This window comes from Poecilia reticulata, linkage group LG8, assembly GCF_000633615.1.
Source record: "Poecilia reticulata strain Guanapo linkage group LG8, Guppy_female_1.0+MT, whole genome shotgun sequence".
NCBI lineage: Eukaryota > Metazoa > Chordata > Actinopteri > Cyprinodontiformes > Poeciliidae > Poecilia > Poecilia reticulata.
In genome coordinates this window covers 24,531,221-24,553,023 of record NC_024338.1, presented here as the reverse complement: position 1 = coordinate 24,553,023, position 21,803 = coordinate 24,531,221, and the positions used below count along the sequence as shown (strand labels likewise).

The following is a 21,803-nucleotide window of genomic DNA, read 5'->3' as shown; positions in this document are numbered from 1 at the left end:
CCAGTCGGATGTTTGGGCAGGAACGGAGAAACTGCGATATGCTGAGACTCAGCCTGTGACCAGCCATTGTCCTGTTTGCTCTCTGTAGATGGTGATGTCAGGAGCTCCGTTCGGCCAGCAGTATGGCCAGGCCGGGGTGCAGCAGATGGGGACAGCGGGGGTCAATGCCCAACAACTCCAGAACAAGACGGCCCTTTCTAACAACCTGCCCCCATTCCCTGCTGACTTAAAGGGAGCTGGGAATGTGCCAAACATGGTGAGTGTTTTAGCCCCTGCATGACCTGCTGCCTGTTGTCGGATTTGCGTTTCTGAAGTCATCCTTCAATGCTGTAGAAAAAAAAAAATTACAGTTCAGTGTTGGGTTTTATATTGTTAATATATGTTTTACTTCATAATTTCTTTAAAATATAAACTGTAGGTTTTAATAATACTCGAAACAAAATGCAGGATTTATGCAGCTCAGTTGGTTTTGCCAACTGATGAAGCAAAACTAAGACTAAAATGACCGCTATTAATTAATTTAAGTATGGCTAAGTGGTAATCCTCTTTTTGCTTGACAGCTTCAACTTCACAATGTCTGCATGCAGCTGTAGTTAAAATTGGGGTGTAAAAACCTCAATTGTTCACTTCATTGATTCATTTCATACCACCAGTTTAACCAAAAGACATTTAAATATGAAGAAAACAGAAAATTTGGTGATTTTTAATTCTGACTTTTTCTGGCATTAAAGGTAATTTCCTCAATTTCTAGGGTTGAACATTGCTACAATAATGAAACATTAGACTTCCAGTTTATTTTTGTTGTTGCTGGTTGCCTTTGCTCCTTAGATGTTTCTTCAATTTCTATGCTTTTTTTAATCTTTTTTTTTAACTGCTTCTCTCGTTAAACTGCTAATGCCAAACCTCAAGTTTTAATTCTTGCGTTTTATTATGCACATCATTTTCTTTTTACACACTTTTAAAGTTTGAAATGAGCAACATTTGACAATGGAGTAATGTAATAACCATGTGTGTCTGCATGCCCTTGCAGGCCCAGATGCAGCAGCAGGTAGCATCTATGGGCATGGTCCCAGGGGCTGGCGGCGTATCTGGAGGGCCGACTGCCGACCCTGAGAAACGAAAACTCATTCAGCAGCAGCTGGTCCTGCTGCTCCACGCACACAAGTGCCAACGGCGGGAACAGGCCAACGGAGAAGTGAGGGCCTGTACGCTGCCACACTGCCGCACCATGAAGAACGTACTCAACCACATGACTCACTGCCAGGCTGGCAAGTCCTGCCAGGGTGAGTAAAAAATTACAATAATAAACATGAACTAATATWAAAAAAAAAAAAAATTGAGTTGACACATTATATTTTTGTTAGCGTCAGTTGTGAGCGATTAGCATGGATARCATTACTAAAACAGAGCTGTTTGTGTGTTTTCCCCTGAGAATGTTGATCGTTTGATTCCTCAGTCAGGCATTCTTCAAAACAAACCGAGGTTGAAAGCTCAGATGGAGAAAACAGGAGCTTTACTACGTTTAGCCTTCCTGTTATCTGTTAATCTTGTTCTCTCCCAGCCAAAATGAATCACTGAACAGCTAGTTGAAGAACATCGTTTCTTTTTAAGAAGCTTTTTTTAACATATCTTTGACATCCTTATAACACCTCACTGACACTAAAAATAGACATCTTGAGCTTTCTTCTCTGAGTGACAGCATCTTCACCTTAGTAGAGCTCAGTGTCTGCTATTGCAGCTCTGCTGCCAAAAGAAGTCTAGCAATTATAAATGAATCAGTTTGCATAGATTTGAACAAAAAATTGTACATTTGAATAAATCATTTTTAGTCTTGATTTTGTTGAAATCTTGGATATTTTGACAACCCCAGACGGAAGTAGCCATCAAAGGTCTGTCTGTCTGACAGTCTGGTCATAAATGGTTGGATATCAGCAGCAGTAATACTCGGGTAGGCTGTCACTTGTAAACGACGGAAAAGGGCCCAAAGTGTGCCAAAGCAAATATTTTTTTCCAGCACTATTCAACTGGACAACAGTCCAGTTGAACTGTAGCCTCACTTTTTTGTTGTTAGCTGACAGAATCTGGTGTATCTATTCAACCTGATGCGTCTTCTTAGATGGTTTTCTGCATATCTAGAAAAAAGTGATCTGCCCTTTCTCGTCTCACTCACATACCTGCTTTTCACTGAATGATTTGTATAAACCAGAGAGACGCTTCACASCTCTAGACCAGCTTCTCTGTCACCAAAACCCTTCTCTAATCCGATGCTCTCTATGAACTTAAGCTAGTTATCTCCATCTTCTTCTCCACTTCCAGATGCCTAAATGAACAAGGTGCTACCGTAGATTGACTTTTTGCTCCAACAAGTGATTACACCGGTACACTCGCCCGATAAAACGGCTGCTGCGCGTATCTTGTTCTTTACGTGAGACGATGCAGAAAGCTGTTATTTTGTGTGTAAAGTGCTTTGAGCACAGATGTTTGAGGAGGGTTATTTGATGCCTGTTGAGTGCGATTTCCAGGCAGTTACCCCGCTTCCCAGAGCATATAGCAAAACGTCTGCGTGTCCGTGTTTTATTGCTTTAGTGGAGCCGGTTACCTCAGCTGACTGGCTGAACCCTAGTGACTGACGACATCAGCAAACATTAATTTAATCGTTTCAAACTGCTGGAAGGACGGTTGTTTTACATTTAATATGTTTACACTGGTCCCCATCAGACACCCTGGGTCTGTGAACTTTGAACTTTAATGTTTATGCTGTTTCAGTTGTTCAAGTAAATTAAAAGGTACTTTCATGGTTTTACAGCATGTTGAGTAATTAATTTTGAATTGCTGAATTCGTATCTATATTTTTTTAATCCCGTCTGATTTGAGTGTGTTGGTTTACTTGTTAATTTTTMTCACTGAGAGTTGCTGTTTGCTTTCATTTTTTCTTCAGTGGCTCACTGTGCATCATCCAGACAGATCATCTCTCACTGGAAGAACTGTACGCGGCACGACTGCCCCGTCTGCTTGCCTTTAAAGAACGCAAGTGACAAGAGAAATCAGCAGCGTAAGTAACTCCAGGAACGTTTGCTCTATTGCTTTTTTTATTAAAACATTTTAAGAAGCGCTCAACAAACACCAGCGAGCCTCAAGGAAGTGAGCGTACCATGAAGTGGTGCCACCTGCAGGCAGAGTTTTCCTGCTGCACGGCTGTGCTGGCTCGCTAGCTCCGAGCTCCGACGGTGAGAGGATTCCTCTAGAAAGGGAGGGCCTGTAATGTGACACCCAGGGAGGGGCTTGGTGGCTCTGCTATTAGCGGGGGGCAGGGTCTCAGGACAGCATGCTTTCTAATTGGTTAAAAGCCACTATGACAGGTTTAAATCCCCCACAGAGGCAGCATGCTCACTGTCAGCAATCAACACAGCAGGGAGCTGCACCGGTTTTACATGAGACCTTCTTCAGCTGCCATTTTCTGTTTTTATCTATTTTTTACTATTATTTTTAAATACATTCTTAAATTGTCATTTMCTACAATTATTTTCATGACTAAAGTAGTCAAAAGGAGAAAACGTTTCCTTGTGGAGCGTTATATCTTTCTAACTTTTTTTTCAGTTTTACATTTTTTACTTTGATTATTATTGCAATAAAACATGCTTAGCAACATTTGTGATGCAAGAGAAGATAGAAGAAAAAGATGTAATTTTCTTCTATTTCCTTCATTTTATCAACTTAATTTAACTTAGTCATTTTGTTGTATTATAATTTTTTTCCACTAATTAAGTAAAATTGGGATTTTAACCATTTGCTTGCTTTGGATTTTTGAATARTTAAGAACAAAGAAAAATGCATTGATGCCAAATGTTTTGTTACTTATAGGTCTTTTAACTTCTTAATTTTTATGTTCTTTATTATGTGTTCATTTAACAAAAATACAGATTTAATATGTGGAAATTAATAATTTGCTAGCATTATTGTTTTTTTTAAGCCAAAAAGATGCTAAATTTTCATAATTCAATTTCAAATTTTTTACTCAATATATATTTTTTATTTCTTTTTCCCACTAAATGACTCATTTACATTAATCATTATATATGTTTCAATAATTAAAAACATACAAAAGCCAGAGATGGCTTTTATATGTTTTTATATATTATCTGGATTATGTTTCATTTTTGGTTATTGTCTTCCCCTCTGATTCAGAATGATATGAACCATTCAGCAACATTAATTTTGAATTTTGAAATWAATAAGAGCAAACAAAAGCACAAGATGCAAAGTTTTCTAACACACATTTTCTTTTCCTTTTTAACCATTTTTGGGTTTTGTTAATTTTTTGACTTATTACTTTTGTGATAATACTTGACAAGCATTTTTGTTATAGATAATTAAAATTACAAGTTGCAAAGTTTGCTTATGTACTTAATAACTATTTTTATTCGGTTTTACCAAACAGTGGGTGTGTTCATYTCTCTCCCCAGCCATGTTGAGCTCTCCCGGAGCCAGCCTGCAGAACGCYATCAGTACAGTCGGACCCGGCCAGCCGAGCGCCACAGCCATCAACAGCGCTCCCACACACATCGACCCCAGCTCTATGCAGAGGGCCTACGCAGCCCTGGGCCTCCCGTATGGGAACCATTCCCCTGCTCAGGTCCAGGGTCAGGGTCCAGCTCAGCAGAACCCCCAGGCGCACCAGCAGCTGCGAAATATGAACCCACTCGGTATGAAACCAAAAAACCTTTAGCTGAATTTTATTTTATTTTTTTCTTTTTGTTTGCTTTTTAACCAAACTGATCAGTCAGTGTGCTTGTATGTAAACTTTTGTTAATATGCGTTAATATCAGGCACTAATCAGATGAACCAGATGGCAGGAGGCCTGGGTAGCCATTCCTCGGACCAGACGGGCTTGCTCTCCGACTCCTCACTCCCCTCCTCGCTCAACAAGTGAGCCTTATTATTTCTACTTGACTCAATCCTTACATTTTCTTGGTCTCTGTCCATATTCTCCTTATTTCATGAAATGAGCCCAAAGCGAAACCTTTTTTCTGTCTAGCAGGCAGCTACTGCCAGATGGATCAGAGGTAGAAGGTATGGGAAACCTCCCCGCTGCCACCCCTCTCTCTGCTACAGGGGTAAGAAAGGCCTGGCATGAACACGTGACTCAGGGCCTGCGCTCCCATCTGGTGCACAAACTGTAAGTCTACTACATAAGCAGGTGTGTCTGTAGAATATGTTGTTGTTCAGCAGATAAACTCAGCTTCTCATCCTGCAGAGTACAAGCCATATTCCCGACCCCAGACCCTGCAGCTCTGAAGGACAGGCGAATGGAGAACTTAGTGGCTTACGCACGCAAAGTTGAGGGAGACATGTATGAGTCGGCAAACAGCAGGGTATTATGATACTCTTAAGTTGTTTTATTTATCATTTCAACTCAATTATTGTTTTTTTTTTTTTTTACCTTTTCTGATCTCATGGTTTTCTTGTCCATCTCATTAGGATGAGTACTACCACTTCCTGGCAGAAAAAATTTACAAGATCCAGAAGGAGCTGGAGGAGAAGAGACGCTCGCGTCTGCAGAAACAGCCCATCATGGTGGGCGTGCCGGGACCCCAGCAGCCTRGTATGGCTCAACCCAACAGCATGGGGCCTGCACAGGCCGTTCGACCTCCAAGTTAGTACAAACAACCCGTAACTCCTTGGCTTTTTGGTTAAAACCTACTCACTTTGTTTTCAGATACTAAGAGCAACTTTTAATAAAGCATATTTCTGTCTTGCCTCCCTGCAGATGGACCTGCAACAATGCCCAACATGCCAAATCAGATGATGAACCGTATGCAGGTGGATCAAGGTATGTCTATCAAGTTGTTACATGTGTTTCTAATTAATATCAGACCATAACTGTAAACACTATGTTGATGAAGCTGTTTAGTAAAGCCTGAGATTGTTGAACCACTCTTTCAGTCGGTTGGTTTAGTACCCCTGCCAGGCCATTCGGGCATTGAAATATTAAATTACATCAACTCCCCTGAAGAGGTATGTAATTGTACATAAATATGTTCCCACAGGAATCAGTCAGTTTAACCCAATGGCGATGCAGAATGCACAGATGCCTCAGGCACCCATGGGAGCGAGGGCTCCTTCCCCAATGAGCCATCCGCAGCAGATGAACATGAACTCTGTGGTGAGATTGGTTTCCCGGCTTTTATTATTATTATTATTATTATTATTATTATTATGTTGGGTTCTTTCAAGAACGCGTTGCAAAAATCACCTTTTCAACTATTTTAATACACTAGGTGTTTTGCTTGTTTGTTCTAAAGAAATAAAGAAAAGTGAAGCCTCAATTTATTTTAATAAATAATTCACAATAGTGATAATTCACATTTAAGCTATATAGAAAAGAATAATCTTCAACATTATGTTTTTTCCTTCTTGAAAACTTTCATTAAAAACTCAAACTGACTTCCTCCTCTGCATTTTAATACAGTTTTTTTWAAATTATTTTTTGATTAATATCTTGTTCTCTGCCACTCTTCAGATGGGCATGTCTCCATCCAGGATGCCCCCGAACCAAGGCATGATGGGTAATCATGCCAATAGCATGTCTCAACCAGCCGCCCAAGGCCAGTACCTGCAGCAGGGTCAGTATCCTGGTGCTGCAGGTGGAGCCATGAATGTGAATATAGGCATGGGTCAAACTATGTCACAGGCTACCGTTGCACAGGTGAGATGATCTGTGAAGTTGGATGAAACTAGTCGTCTGCCCAATAAATACTAGGCAATGCTAATAGTGAACTTCCCTTTTTTCCCCCAGCAACAACAAACCTCTAACCTCCCTCTGAATGCACTGGGCTCCCAGTTGCCCTCTGGACCCACCACCCAACCCGCCCGGGGCACACCCCCTCCACCCAGCATCAGTCAGCAGCAACAGCAGCAGCATGCTCCCACACAGGCCCAGGTGCCGCCGCAGCCCTCCACTCCTGGCTCTGCAGTAGGACCCCCCTCCACCCCAACCCACATTCCAAGTAGCCTTCCTCGCCCCCCTGCAGCTATGAGCACTCCCCCTGACCCCTCCCAGCCTCTGACACCCCTGCAGCCTCCCTCTGAGCCCCCCAGCCAGTTGCAGCAGCCCACCTCTGTGCAGCCTCAGCACCCTAGTACACCGGTGAGATCCTTGTTCTGCCTGAATGCTAAAAACTGGCTTATACAGGGTTCGTAAGGGTGCTTAAAATCCTTGAAAATGCTTAAATTTCAATTTTGTGTTTTCAAGGTTTGGGAAGTGCTTGATTTCTGAATAACGTCCTTGAAATGCTTGATATTCAAACAGCATAATTTTGTAATAAAGTGCAATTTAACACTGGAGTAACAATCTAAATTTGGAAAGCGTCACTTAGATATTTTAAACACCTAATAAAACGATACAAAKATGTTTTTTCAAACTTTTCTTAGTTTAGGTCGGTCAGAATTACTAAAATTATTTTTGTTTTTATAAGTTTTTTGTAACTTTCTTTGTACATTATGTTTAAGCATTACATATAAGCATGAAGGCCATTTAGCTTACGATTTGTTGGGATTCTGTCAATGTAACGAATATTTATTATTCCTAATGGCTCAAGGACGTATTGGTCAGTGTAATTGAAATGAACATTGACTTAAATTTTATATGCTAGTTATTGAAATTCTCAGGTGTTAGTGTTTTGTTCTCGGTWGTATAGGCTGTGTGTGAGAAACATTTAAAACGTACAATTTTGTTATTTTTTTCATATGCCTTTTCCTTGTGGAATACCATCACAAAACATTAATAATAGTAATAAATGATGTGATATAATAGTGAAACTTATTTTTTTAGTTAATTTGTATTAGTTTGAAAACTTACCTTGAAAATGTTTGAAAAGTTCTTAAATTTTACTGTGGGAAAAGTGTACGAACCCTGCTTATACCGCCATTGGTTTAAATTCAACTTCCTGGCTGGTCTTTTAAAATCTTCTCATCATTCATCCTTATTTGATAAAATGATTAGTGTAGTGATCATTTTGTCTCTTTAACTCCTTGAAGTTGTCCCAGGCTGCTGCCGGTATCGATAACAGAGTACCCACTCCTGGCTCCGTGGCTGAGCTGAGCTCCCAGCAGGCCCTGCCTGACATGAGCAGCTCCGAGGTCAAATCCGAAGTCAAAGAGGAAGAAGARGAGGAGGAGGAGGACAGCAAGTCTGGGAAAAAGCAAAATGATGTAAAGATGGAAGTACGTACATTTACTTTGCATTGAAAAGAAATTGGAGCACAGCCTCGAAGGTAAATGTGGGTTTTATTTCTTGTTACCCAGCAGGACGATGAAACCAAACCCTCCCTGGTGAAGAAGGAGGAAACGGATGCAGCAGAACCAAAGCAGGAACCGATGGAGACGGACGAGAAGAAGCCAGAGGTGAAGGTGGAACCCAAAGAAGAGGAGGACGGTGCGTCCAACAGCACATCAGCCGCTTCYACTGCTCAGAACCGCAAGAAAAGTAAGACCGCTCATCCACTTTGATGTTTTATTTGTTGACAATATTAACATTTTAGGACCAGTTTCTGACAACCTAATTTTCATACAGCTTTGACCAGCCTTTTCTGATTCTGTTCAAGTCAGATCTCTCCTAAGCTATTATAGAAGGAGATGGAGGCCCTGCTATAGCCCACCATTAATTATTTATATTGGGAACGAAGGCTATGTCATGCCACTGCAACGTATGAGAGCAGTTAGTGTAAATCAGGATTGTAATAATAATAAAAAGGTCAGAATGATGACAAAGTTGACATTTTGGATTCTGGATTAAAAATGTCAAACAGAGCTCCTATATACATATATATATAAATAGGATATATATTTTAAACTAGCTTTAGCAACTTATATTAGCGATTAGCACAGGTAACATTATTAAAGTCGCAGCCTTTGTGTTTATTCCCCAGAGTGTAGATCCTGACCTTAACTCTGGGATTTCCAACTTGTTCATCAGTAGAGGTGGAAGCCTGAAAGTATAAAACGGCAACTTTTGTGTCAAATGCTCAAGTATTCCTTTGTCTGCTGAATTTCTGGCTTTGTTGCATATGGAACAAACCGCTGACATTTTCTGTTCTCCGTTTTCAAACTTCTCACTGATACTGAACATGACTGACTGTCAGTGCCCTTCCTTCAGTCACTACAACCTCTCTTGAGGATTGTTTTCATCRGTGCAGGAATGACGAGTTCGCTGAGTGATTAAAAAGCCAGATTTCAGATTTTTCAGGAAATCCCAGTTCTGATACAATTCCCCGCTGGTTAAACTGTTTTTAAAATGTACAAAATACGTTTGAGTTCAGATAAAAGTGATGAATCATATTAGGACTGCAGCGGTTCAACGTAATCTATTATATTGACGCGAAAAATCTAGTCTTTAGAAATATCAGTCTCCTTATACAACAGCAACGCGCCAAGGCAATATTTCTGTTTTCTGATAGCAAATAGACAACATAACAACATAAAGCTGAGCACTTTTTCCAATGGACCTTACCAAGCTCCGCCCAGAAACGTYCCTCGAAAGTCCCACGTGACTTCATGTCTCACATTAACAGCTTAGCTCCAATGTCTAAACATAGCATTTTTCGTTCTCTGCAGAGTATTTCTGAGTCGATTAGTGTAACATTTCTGCCGGATTTTCACAAAATATCAGCCACGACAATGGACAAGGGAACCAACAAGTACATGTCATCTTTTTTGGACGACATCAAAATGTTTGAGCCACTCGATGCCTCCGACATTGTGCACGTCACAGCTAAATGCTACCGGTCATGAGGAAAATAGCAGATCCTCACACCGTCAGCATAAATATAGCCGTGGACAAGATCACTGATGGCTACTGTTCTTGCAAGGCTGGGTAAGTTGGGCATTCATGGCTTTGAGGATTCGAATGTGCCTAGGCGCTAGCGTGGCTAACACGATTACAGTTTAGTAAAAGTTAGCGTGGCTAACACGATTACAGTTTAGTAAAAGCTAGCATGGCTAACACGATTACAGTTTAGTAAAAGCTAGCGTGGCGAACACGATTACAGTTTCAAAAGCCTTTTCAGGTGAAATAAAATCTTTAATGTATGTCAGATACGGTACACATTGCATATTGATCTGTTCAACTAACGTAAGGCTGTAACAGACAGGCTTCAGGATGTGGAAGTTGTATCTGTACTGCCATTATGCTGTACTTGGCTAAAAGGTTTTCATAATGGATGTGTTTATTATTGACTTTATTTTTTTCATTCACTAAACACAAAGAAATCAAAGCAATAATACTTACGCCAGCAGACACTTTGTTCTTATTGATCCTACGACTGTTGAGCTGCAAATGCGGTCGTGCACAAGCTTTGATCCAAGCAAGGCTTTCCGTTTCAGATTTTGGAAATCTGTGAATTTTAGTTCCACAAACACCCCTGACATCGCCTGTACAGATACCCCACTGATGGAGAACCAATTTTTTTCGAGTCCTGACSCAAAAACTTTCTGTCGGTCTGGTAGTCCACAATGTATATTAGCATGAGTTTGTGAGACGGTAAGACACTTGATAGCTGCACTATGACGTAAAATGGGCATTGGCCAATGAAACGCAGACCCTGTGGTAAGGTCCATTGTTGCTCTCCAATGCACGTCCATCTCAAACCCTCATAATTAATGGGAGCGACGGTAATGACATTTTACTGCTAACAAGTTAGGATCTGCATTAAACGGAGTGTGAAGAATTTGAGGACAAAGCTTTACAGTTTATTAGCTTTTAAGGAATTTAGGTAAGAATTTAATTACTTAAAGAATCTAAAATACTCCAACTGATTAAACCTGGACTAAATAGTAGTACATTAAACCGAAATCATTAAACACAGTTTGGAATTTGTGAACATTTAAGCAGTATTACTGCAACTACTAAAGGTTTGACCCAACCTAAATTTGCCTAAAAGCCTAATTAAGCATCAATAAATCCTGATTGTTGCTTGTTTCCACTGCGAAACACTGGTGTACATAAATGTTTAGGCCGACTTAAGAAAGCTGTTAATTAGTTCCACTGAAGAATTGTTTTCTGTCCAGTTTTCAAGCCAGAGGAGCTGAGACAAGCACTGATGCCCACTCTTGAGGCCCTCTACAGACAAGACCCCGAGTCTCTACCCTTCAGGCAACCTGTAGACCCCATGGTGCTTGGCATTCCTGTAAGTGTCAACGATTTCCTGAGCAGACTTATTTATTCCGAAACGCAGACACTGATAGAACTGGGATCTTTGTCTCCCCCGTCTTCCTGCAGGACTACTTCGACATAGTGAAGAACCCCATCGACTTATCCACCATCAAACGCAAGCTGGACACGGGTCAGTACCAGGAGCCGTGGCAGTACGTGGACGACATCTGGCTCATGTTCAACAATGCATGGCTGTACAATCGCAAAACGTCACGCGTCTATAAGTACTGCACCAAGCTGGCCGAGGTGTTCGAAGCCGAGATTGATCCCGTCATGCAGGGTCTGGGCTACTGCTGTGGCAGGAAGGTGAGACTGTAACACAACGCTGTGCTTTATTTTTTTATTAACAGCACCTTCACTTCACGCTTGTGGCGCTTTGAAAAAGGATTAATATCCCCGTAACTCATTGAAAATATCAATAGAACATTTAATCTGTTTCATTACAGATTTTTTGTGATAAATTGACAAAAAAAAACAATGCAAGGTGGAAGGAAAAATTAGGTTGCAGTGGTTTAGATTAAACCATATTTAGCTTTAAGAATGGCTTAGTCGAAATCCACAATGAAACCTGATTCAGAATCCGAGCCAGTAAATATGTCTGTGGTTGTAGTTGGAATAAGTTTAAGAGCATGGAAGTTGGTGCTGAGCAATTTCAACATTTTATAGAGCAATGGAAATGAAAATATACAAATGTATGCTTTAAAATTCAATAAATACACRTGGCCTTTCAGGCAGTGCATGGAGATATCAGTATTTGAAAGCATTTATACAAGACGGACACCAGATTTCAAGYTGTCAACTTGATTTTTATCATTTTAAGCTTGCACTGAGACATATTTGCACTTTTAAACAGAACTGCAAGCAGATTTTGTTGGTCAATATTTTTCTAGTTGGGGAAGTGGACCTGCAATTCACAACGCCCCCCCAATGCTTAAAGAAATTATGCAGTTTAGTTTATTTTATTTTTGTATTTCCTTTATTTAACCAGGTAAACCCCGTTGAGATCCAGATCTCATTTTCAAGAGGGACCTGAGCAAATAATAATGTTTTATTTAAAACATTTCTTTGCTTTTAATGAAAGACATACTAAATTAGATACCGGATTGTTCATTTGAAACTATATCACGATAAATATTCAAAATTGTTCAATGCTGGGGAGAATATTGTGCTTTATTTTGTCCATTTGACACAGYTCTAGTGTCATTACTATCACCTGCGGTCATATATCCATGACCGCAGGTGAAATCTTTCAGAGGAGTCTGGACGATAATATTTTCTTATTTTTATCAACAGTACGAGTTTTCGCCTCAGACGCTTTGTTGCTACGGCAAACAGTTGTGTACCATCTCCAGAGACAGCACCTACTACAGCTACCAGAACAGGTAGGAGGGTGGTATTACACTGGTTGGGGGGGGCGCTATACTTGAATCCTTGTAAAGGTTTAGAAAGCCTCTTTTCACTTTACACCCCCCAAAAAACCCTAACGCTCAGGTAATGAGATGGTAATAATGGAGGAGGGTTGCACACACGATGGACTGACATCTTTCTTTATCAGTCTGTGCTCAGTTCAAAGGTTTACTTTCTCAAGAATCTGGCACCAAAGCCCCCCCTTCTGTTCTGAAAGCGCTACTGCACCTTAGTGCAACACAATACAGTTTCCTACTCTTGCAAATGCTTTGATGTTTCCCATCTTAATGTCAAGTATTTTCCAGAGATTTACATGAACCATTGTTTAACCTATTGGCTTTCAATGTCATTTTGTCAAAATGTAATCTCCCCTTTAGCCAGTTATGCACCTCTTTACATGCAGACTGAAGGTTGCATTTATAGATGAAAAGTGTCTGTGTTAGCTCGGAATAAAAGCTTGTGTATTTGTTATTGCATCATTGCCTCTTCTGACCAACCTGACATCCACTCTCACCATCCCTGGTGCCTATTGTCATGTCATAAACCATTACAGTGAAAGTGTCCATTCAACCAGCATGCTGTTTGAAATAATTTCTCATTTTTTGATAACGTTTTCTTAACATACAGTTTTTAGTATATTGCCTTCCTCATCGTTTTTCCAGTTTGCATGAGACGCTGAATCATGACAAGTTCAGTTGTGACTAACTTATACCTCTGCCTGTGTGTGTCCGTCCATCCGTTTATCTGTCCGTCTATCCGCCCATGCTCGGTTCGTCCTTGTTGCCATGTGCTCCATTCGCTCTGCGCTCTCYCACSTGTGCTGCTACTGTGTGTGCTGGCTGCAGTTCACCCAAATATGGCCTTATTGCCGACAGGTATCACTATTGTGAGAAGTGCTTCAATGAGATCCAGGGTAACAGTGTGAACTTGGGCGACGACCCGGCACAACCGCAGACGTGAGTGGCCCAAGCCTGAAAACCTGCCGGGGATCRTCTTTTTGTCTTGTRTGAGCCAACGTCAACGTAATTCTTTGTTTCTCTTCCATGTAGGAAAATATCTAAAGATCAGTTTGAAAAGAAGAAAAATGATACGTTGGACTCTGAACCGTGAGTGCACTGTGGCCAGTATAAGAAGTTAAACAGTATTTGAGTGAAATGTTTCGCTGTAGCTTTTGGTGCAAATGAAATACGTTTGTCTGTTTTGTAGGTTTGTTGAATGTAAAGACTGTGGAAGAAAAATGCATCAGATCTGTGTGCTGCACTACGATGTCATTTGGCCCTCTGGGTGAGTCTTGTTCTTCAACACCATGACTAAAACTAACAAAATATGCTCTTATAGGAACATAAAAGTATTGATACCCCAACTGCGATCTTATTGACGATTTTATGTGATAGACAAACAGAGTAGAGTTCTTTAGACATTTATTCACCCTTTTACTCTGACATCTGTAGTTCCTCTAATAACCTCCCCAGCAAAACATGGTGTTGCCAGTATCGTGCTGTGGCGTTACCATGGAGATGACTACTGGTCAGTTATGTTAMATATTGGTAGAAAATTGTGTATGAAGTTCATCAGCAGGGCAGTGGCCCTAAACATATAGCCTGAGCTGCATTGGAATAGTTTAGATCAAAGTRGATTAATGTTTGATACTGGTCTAATCAAAGTCCAGACCAAAATCTATTGGACAGTCTGTGGAAGGATTTGAAAATGGCTGTTCACAGACACTCTGTCTAATCTGACTTAGTTTTGTATAATTTACAGAGAAGAATCTGCAAAAACAGGAAGTTGACCACATATAAATGTTCACCTCAATTTACAGCATTTTATTGGTTACAAAAGAAGAGCATCGACCAACTGTTGTGCTCTACTCATGATCTGACAAAAATCAATTGACTTTTGCAAGGTGCTGTATTTTCCAAAAGCCTTGTAGGTTGACCAAATCTTTAATTTGTCTCCAGCTTYGTGTGTGACAATTGCCTGAGAAAATCTGGAAAAACAAGGAAGGAGAACAAGTTCTCAGCAAAAAGTGAGTTTACTTGTGAGAAAAAGAAAAATGTTAATATTTTCCACTAAACTAAATGTCTTTGATCTGAATTAATTTTAAAATGGTTTTGTTTTACTAGGRTTGCAGACTACAAGGTTGGGGACGTACATTGAAGACAGAGTAAACAAGTACTTAAAAAGGCAGAACCACCCGGAAGCTGGTGAAGTGTTTGTGCGAGTTGTTGCCAGCTCTGATAAAACTGTGGATATTAAGCCTGGCATGAAGTCTAGGTGAGGCAGCTTACACCCAAGATGGATAARGTTACATTGCACTTTGATCTTGTATGCATTGAGTTTTTCTTTGTTTGTTGCGCCCACAGGTTTGTAGACTCMGGTGAGATGGTGGCGAGCTTCCCTTACAGAACCAAAGCACTTTTTGCATTTGAGGAAATCGACGGCGTGGACGTTTGTTTCTTTGGCATGCATGTACAGGAGTATGGCTCAGATTGCCCTTTTCCAAACACAAGGTAATGCCTGCAGTTCAACAAAAACTTTAACAGATATCTTATTAATTTGTCAGTTTATTTAGGCTTTTAATGCTTTGCCCTGTTTTTCTTTCAGACGGGTTTACATATCATACCTCGACAGCGTTCACTTCTTCAAGCCACGTGTGCTGAGGACTGCAGTGTACCACGAGATCTTGATAGGCTACCTGGAGTATGTGAGGAAACTTGGGTAAGTCCAAGCACCCTGTTTTTCACCTTCCACCTATGTGGTATAGGAATGTAGTGCTCATTGTGTATTTTCTGAGCAGGTACGTAATGGGTCACATTTGGGCCTGCCCACCAAGTGAAGGAGATGATTATATTTTCCACTGCCACCCTCCGGACCAGAAGATCCCTAAACCCAAAAGGCTGCAGGAGTGGTACAGGAAGATGCTTGACAAGGCGTTTGCAGAGAGGATCATACATGATTACAAGGTTAGAAAACAAAAAAAAAAAAGATTATTAAGACGGAGATAATTCACTTTGAGACATTTAATATAAAACGATGTATTTTAGAAAGATGTGTGGAAATTTCTGTTGTGAAACAAGTTTGAGGAGTTTGTCTTTAGAAATAAGAGGAAAGTTGATGACTGTGACTAAACATGAACATGAAAAAAATGGCCCGAGTCTTTATCAATAATCAATATAATGGAAATCATTRTTAAAATTGCCCCATTCAACAAAAGTATAGTTTTCATGAGCATTTTATTGGAACTTTTAAACATTTTATGTTAAATCTCTGGGACTAATGTCACACCTAAGTGGAGCTAATTCAAGTGAAAAAACGGATAACGAGCAAAATTTACAAATTGGAGAAAAAAAACCCAGCTTGTTTTTGGTGTATCCAAAGATTGGTATGATGGAAAAATATGGGTATTAAAATTATTATTTTTTAAATCTTGTATACTTTGTGGCAAACAGGGATATTCCCAGTCTCTATAATAAATTTGGTTATTTTCAACAGGAATTTTTTTTTGTTTGTTTTTTTATGTTTTTAATATTTTATGCTTTTACAACCCATTTTGTTTACCTATGACATTTGTTCCTGTAGCTTATATGCCTTCTTTAGAGTTCATTTCAGTTTAAAAATTGCAATTCAACCACAAATATGACAATAATGGGAAGTTTTYAATCAAGAACATGGTGATTTTTCTGATGTGGTGGTTCTGCTTCTSTGTTGCCTGAGATAAGAAGTTGTTGTGTTTCTGTTCAGGACATTTTCAAGCAGGCAACAGAAGACAGGCTGACCAGTGCCAAYGAGCTGCCATACTTTGAGGGCGACTTTTGGCCTAATGTGCTGGAGGAGAGCATCAAGGAGCTGGAGCAGGAGGAGGAGGAAAGAAAGAAGGAGGAGAACACGGCCTCCTCAGAGACAACAGAGGTATGTTAGATAGCTGGATTGACTTGGCTCTTTGTATTATACCATCAGCTGAGCACTAAAGATTTGATCACAGTAAAGTGTTGGCTTAATAAAACCTTCCAGAGAAAGTAGACCCACTCAGCCTAATTATACAATCATGGTTTGACTCYGTTTTCCAAAATGTTTGTGTTTTCCCTACAAGGGAGTCCAGGCTGACAGCAAGAATGCCAAAAAGAAGAATAATAAGAAAACCAACAAGAACAAGAGCAGCGTCAGCCGATCCAATAAGAAGAAGCCTGGCATGCCAAACGTAGCCAATGATCTGTCTCAAAAACTCTACGCCACCATGGAGAAACACAAGGAGGTGGGAAACCTGCAGTTTAGTTGAACTTCAATGGGAACCCTACAAGAGATAATTCAGCCAAGCAGCTGTTAAATGCTACAATATCTCTTTTTTTCTTTCTAGGTGTTTTTTGTAATTCACTTCCATTCGGGGCCTGTCATCAACACCCTCCCACCTATCATGGACCCCGACCCTCTGCTGACCTGCGACCTCATGGACGGCCGTGACGCCTTCCTGACTTTGGCCAGGGACAAGCACTGGGAGTTCAGCTCGCTCAGAAGATGCAAGTGGAGCTCCATGTGCATGCTGGTGGAGCTGCACAACCAGGGCCAGGACCGCTTTGTCTACACATGCAATGAATGCAAGCACCATGTGGAGACTCGCTGGCACTGCACTGTTTGTGAGGTAAGACCCTAATTCATGAAATCTGCGGGTAAATGYGAGAAAAAGTTCAAATGGTATTACATTTAAGAGCTTAGAGACTGGATAAATGCTCAGATCTCCAGTTTAACATGCATTTCCTCATCTGTCATCAGGACTATGACCTGTGCATTAACTGCTACAACACTAAGGGCCACGAGCACCAGATGGTGAAGTGGGGCCTGGGTATCGACGACGACAGCAACAGTCAGGGCGGCGAGGCCTCAAAGAGTCCTCAGGAGAGTCGGCGCCTCAGCATCCAGCGCTGCATCCAGTCTCTGGTGCACGCCTGCCAGTGCAGGAACGCCAACTGCTCACTAGCGTCCTGCCAGAAGATGAAGCGGGTGGTTCAGCACACTAAGGGCTGCAAGCGCAAGACCAACGGTGGATGCCCAGTGTGCAAGCAGCTGATTGCTTTATGCTGTTACCATGCCAAGCACTGTCAGGAGAACAAGTGTCCAGTTCCGTTCTGCCTCAACATCAAGCAGAAGCTTCGTCAGCAGCAGTTGCAGCACAGGCTGCAGCAGGCCCAGATGATGCGCCGCAGAATGGCCACCATGGCTGGAAGAGGTATGCCGATGCCATCTCCACCTACCTCATCTGCTCCAGAAACCCCCACGTCTGTGCAGCAACCTAACACGCCCCAGACTCCGCAGCCCATGCCTAACCACCCTCAGCAGCAACAACCACCAAACCCCGGCAACATGGGCCAAGGGTTCCCCAGCAACGGCCGCAGCAGTCAGCCCTCCACGCCTGTGCCGCAAGGTAAACCTGGGCCACAGTCATCGCCGCTCCATCAGCAGCTGTCCCCTATGCCTAACATGCCGCATCAGCAGCAGGCTCCTCCTCCTCAGCAGCCGCAGCAACAACAGCAGCAGCAGCAGCAGCAGCTGCTGGCAGCAATGAAGGTGGCGCAACAGATCGAGATGGCGGCAAAGGCGAAGCAGCAGCAGCAGCAACAGCAGCAGCAGCAGCCAGGTTACGCCATGAACGGGATGCCCATGAACCAGTCACGCATGATGAGCCCCATTCAGAACCAAATGCAGATGATGCCGGGTCCCCGGGGCCCCCAGGTGATGCAGGCTGTGTCGCAGGGTCAGTGGGGTGTGGGAATGCAGAATGCCCAAGGCCATCAGCCACTGGTCCCTCCTCAACAAGGCCCCATGGCCTCMCAGCAGGCTCAGGGAACCCCCATGTCTCAGCAGTCCCCGCTCATGCAGAGGCCAATGATCCCACAGCAGTCGGGTCCCCAAATGCCTGGGGTCATGCCTCCTCAGGGGCCCCCCCAACAGGGAATGACACCGCAGCAGCCAAACATGCCACGGGTAATGCCTGGAAATATTACGCCAAGTGCCGTGCAGGAACTACTGCACACCCTCAAGTCTCCAAGCTCCCCACAGCAACAGCAGCAGGTGCTGACCATTCTTAAGTCCAATCCCCACCTCATGGCGGCTTTCATCAAACAGAGAGCGGCCAAGTACCAGGCCAGCCAGGCGGCRCCACAGCAGCAGCAGCAACAGCAACAGGTCCAGCAGCAGAACCCTCAGGTCCTGCTGGGCTCCCAGCCTGGGATGCAGGCCATGGCAGCTATGAACCAAATGCAGAGGACCGGGATGGCTCCGCAGCAGCAGCCTCCTCAGCTGGTGGGCCCCCAGGGTATGGCCCCGATGGGTCCTCAAGGCCAGATGATGAATACGGCTCAAAACGGAAGCCCTCAGTACCACAGACAGCTGCTCCGGATGCAGCAGATGCAGCAGCAGGGGGCCATGCCTCAGGGCCACAGCCAGTTTCCCCCCCAGCAGCAGGGGCCCCAAGGCTTCTCCCAGCTCCGCRCGCATCAGCAGATGGCTATGCAAGGGGGCTCCGGTCCGATGGGGTCGGTTCCTCCCATGTCGCAGATGGGGCAGCCCGGCATGGGTATGGAAGGGATCCCGAACCACCTCAAGCAGCGCATGCTTCAGCATCAGATGATGAAGCAGCAGATGGGCTCTCCTGGGCAGGCCAACCCAATGAGTCCTCAGCCTCATCTGCTGCAGGGCCAAGGCCAGCCTGGAGCTCATCTACCTGGTCAGACCATGGCCAACACCCTGGGAAACCAGGTCCGCTCCCCGGCTCCGGTGCAGTCGCCCCGGCCGCCTTCACAACAAGCCCCCCATTCCGGTTCCTCCCCGCGGATACAACCCCAGCCTTCGCCGCAGCACGGGGCTCTCCACTCCAGCTCCCCTCACCCAAGCCTCGGCCCCATGTCGGGCTCTATGGACCAGGGACACATGGGAACGCCTGAGCAAAGCGCAATGCTCCCACAGCTGAACACACCAAACCGAGGAGGGCTGAGCAACGACATGAACATGGTGGGCGACACGACAGGAGACACGCTAGAGAGGTTCGTTGAAGGATTGTAGCATTTTGAGACAGAAAGAAAGGCCTGCTCCAGTTTCTCGCTGAGATTTTCTTTTTCTATTTACTGATTTTAGAAAAAGTCTTTGGAGGCCTCCGGACTGTGAACTTTCCTTACACCACAAACTCCTTTTTTCTGAAAACAGAGTGATTTAATAATTGCTGTTGAAAAGAAAACTAAGACAAAGAATATATTTTTTGGTTCAGACCAGCATTGTAAGAATTCGCCCTGGTCTTTGCTGGTTTATTTTATTTTTCTTTTATGATTTGCAATTGACTTTTTWAAAAAAAAATCTTAAAACAACAAAAAAATTATCCTTATTTTGTACCTTTGCAGATAAATATTGTATTTGTGTTGCGAAGTCTGTAAAGTTGTCTGTGAAGTTTTTCGCCAGTTTCTCAGTTTTTTCCTGTTCCTGGCTAATTTATTCTAATATGCCATTTTTTTTCAAAAGKACTGCCTTTAGGAAAGCCTTAATTTCTTTCCTGTTTGCAGAGTCTAAAGGAGATTAACGTATTTGTATAGATCTAGGATACCTATTGCACACACAAACACAACATGCTGGTGAAAGAGAAGCTTGCATTGAAACTTGTTCATGTTCACAGGTGCCAGAATGTTTTTTACCTGGCCCGATCCCAGCGATTGTCTTGCAGATTTTCAAACCTTGCTTTTGTCTGTTCTTTATTCTAAAGAAATTGTCATTAAGTACTGAAGCTGTTTTGCCTGTGGTGGGAAATATGTAATTGTTTGACTGCTGATTTGTGTTCGGAGAGTTTTGTGCAGCATTTTTCTCTCGCATTAAACTTGAATTGATGAGGAACTATTCTCTAATGTAAATCAAGCAGCTAGACAGTACTGTAAATATGCAGAAAATGAGAATGAAATCACTGTATAAACTGGTTCAAATGGCTCATTTCGTACTTATATACCTTATTGTTAAATAAACCTGTGTGCCACAGAATCTGTCTCTTAATTAAAACATTGAAAGTGTGTGGAAAARCATTTTAGGAAGAAACTGATTGTTTAGAGCTTTTAGAAATTGCTCTTCTGGTCCCATTCATTGTTTGTCTTCCACTTAACCAAGATCGAGTCGTAGGGCAGCCGGTCCAGGTGGGAAACCCAGACATCATCCTTCTCAGCGACACTCTGGCACTTCCTGGAGGATACAAAGATCCTTCTACGTCCAAGTGGTCACAGAATCCTTACAGCYATTTTCAAATCCGTCTGGGACGCYGCAGCCTGGGGTTCTCTGATGATTCTCTGCAGCTTAACCCTTTTTCCACTTTCAGGACCAACTACATAAACCGTTTTCACCCAGGCAGGGTGTCACCCTTTTCTCTAAAATATGAAAGTACTCGCTGGGTTTCAGATTTGTTTTGCACAGCAAGTAAATTTTGCATTGAGGGAGTAATGACCGCATTTAAACATCACATGAAAATGTATGTCGTAAATTTAAAACAGACGGGTTAAGATTTGATCAAATTAACTGGCAAAGTAATCTTTTATTTTATAAATGAACAATCCAGGAAACTATGGTTTTAAGTCTCAGATCTTAAACAGTTTCTGCATAGGGTTCCCATCCCTGACCTGCAACTCTCAAATGAGTTTACTCTCAAAATCATTCAGTGCTTCATAAACTACTAAGATTTTAAACTTATCCTTTTACAAGCAGTGAGCCAGTGTAGTAATTTCTTGGTCAGGACTGTAGCAGGACCATTTTGGATGAGCTCACTCGTAACGAAACCAGAGAAAATTAAAAGCGTGCACCAATATTTTAACAGGCATGTTTTGACAAGAAATCCTCAATTATTGTATTTAAAAAAACATTAAAAAATTGGTAGACKGTTTTGGTTTTTATCTTTGTGGGTGCTGAAATCTAGTGTATGTGTTGAGGTATGTTGGAAAGTATTTTATCTCATGAGTTTACCAGTGCTGATCTCTAGACTTGGATTTTTGAAACCAAAAGCAATGTCTTCCCTTCTCAAGCTGGAGGAAATGTATTGATGTTATGGACACTACCCTAAGATCATAGTAGTTTTGTCTCATCAGCATATGAATATTAAATCTCTTCATTGTAATCGGAGCTGTGGGAAGATATAAATGCTGAATAAAAGCGGTACGATAATGAAGCTTTGAGG

General features: G+C 42.2%; 1 protein-coding gene across 3 annotated transcripts in view; it reads left to right on the top strand.

Moving 5' to 3' along the window:
* crebbpb (CREB binding protein b) overlaps positions 1-20,626 on the top strand; it is a 41,642-nt gene extending 21,016 nt beyond the window's left edge. The window contains exons 3-31 of one of the 3 annotated variants that reach the window (XM_008416709.2): positions 89-256; positions 1,031-1,283; positions 2,939-3,052; positions 4,464-4,703; positions 4,827-4,926; positions 5,039-5,176; positions 5,255-5,372; positions 5,479-5,653; positions 5,768-5,830; positions 6,048-6,163; positions 6,521-6,706; positions 6,797-7,147; positions 8,038-8,223; positions 8,305-8,485; positions 11,065-11,183; positions 11,276-11,515; positions 12,503-12,591; positions 13,492-13,572; positions 13,666-13,722; positions 13,823-13,900; positions 14,575-14,642; positions 14,740-14,890; positions 14,980-15,126; positions 15,221-15,334; positions 15,414-15,579; positions 16,358-16,525; positions 16,707-16,868; positions 16,971-17,252; positions 17,384-20,626. In XM_008416709.2, the coding sequence (XP_008414931.1) occupies positions 89-256; positions 1,031-1,283; positions 2,939-3,052; positions 4,464-4,703; positions 4,827-4,926; positions 5,039-5,176; positions 5,255-5,372; positions 5,479-5,653; positions 5,768-5,830; positions 6,048-6,163; positions 6,521-6,706; positions 6,797-7,147; positions 8,038-8,223; positions 8,305-8,485; positions 11,065-11,183; positions 11,276-11,515; positions 12,503-12,591; positions 13,492-13,572; positions 13,666-13,722; positions 13,823-13,900; positions 14,575-14,642; positions 14,740-14,890; positions 14,980-15,126; positions 15,221-15,334; positions 15,414-15,579; positions 16,358-16,525; positions 16,707-16,868; positions 16,971-17,252; positions 17,384-19,669 (6,597 nt within the window). In that variant the 3' untranslated portion in view covers positions 19,670-20,626. Of the gene's footprint in view, positions 1-88; positions 257-1,030; positions 1,284-2,938; positions 3,053-4,463; positions 4,704-4,826; positions 4,927-5,035; positions 5,177-5,254; positions 5,373-5,478; positions 5,654-5,767; positions 5,831-6,047; positions 6,164-6,520; positions 6,707-6,796; positions 7,148-8,037; positions 8,224-8,304; positions 8,486-11,064; positions 11,184-11,275; positions 11,516-12,502; positions 12,592-13,491; positions 13,573-13,665; positions 13,723-13,822; positions 13,901-14,574; positions 14,643-14,739; positions 14,891-14,979; positions 15,127-15,220; positions 15,335-15,413; positions 15,580-16,357; positions 16,526-16,706; positions 16,869-16,970; positions 17,253-17,383 lie in introns of all 3 variants that reach the window. The other 2 variants (XM_017306336.1, XM_008416708.2) reach the window with 2 other exon arrangements.
* The last annotated feature ends 1,177 nt before the right edge of the window (positions 20,627-21,803 follow it).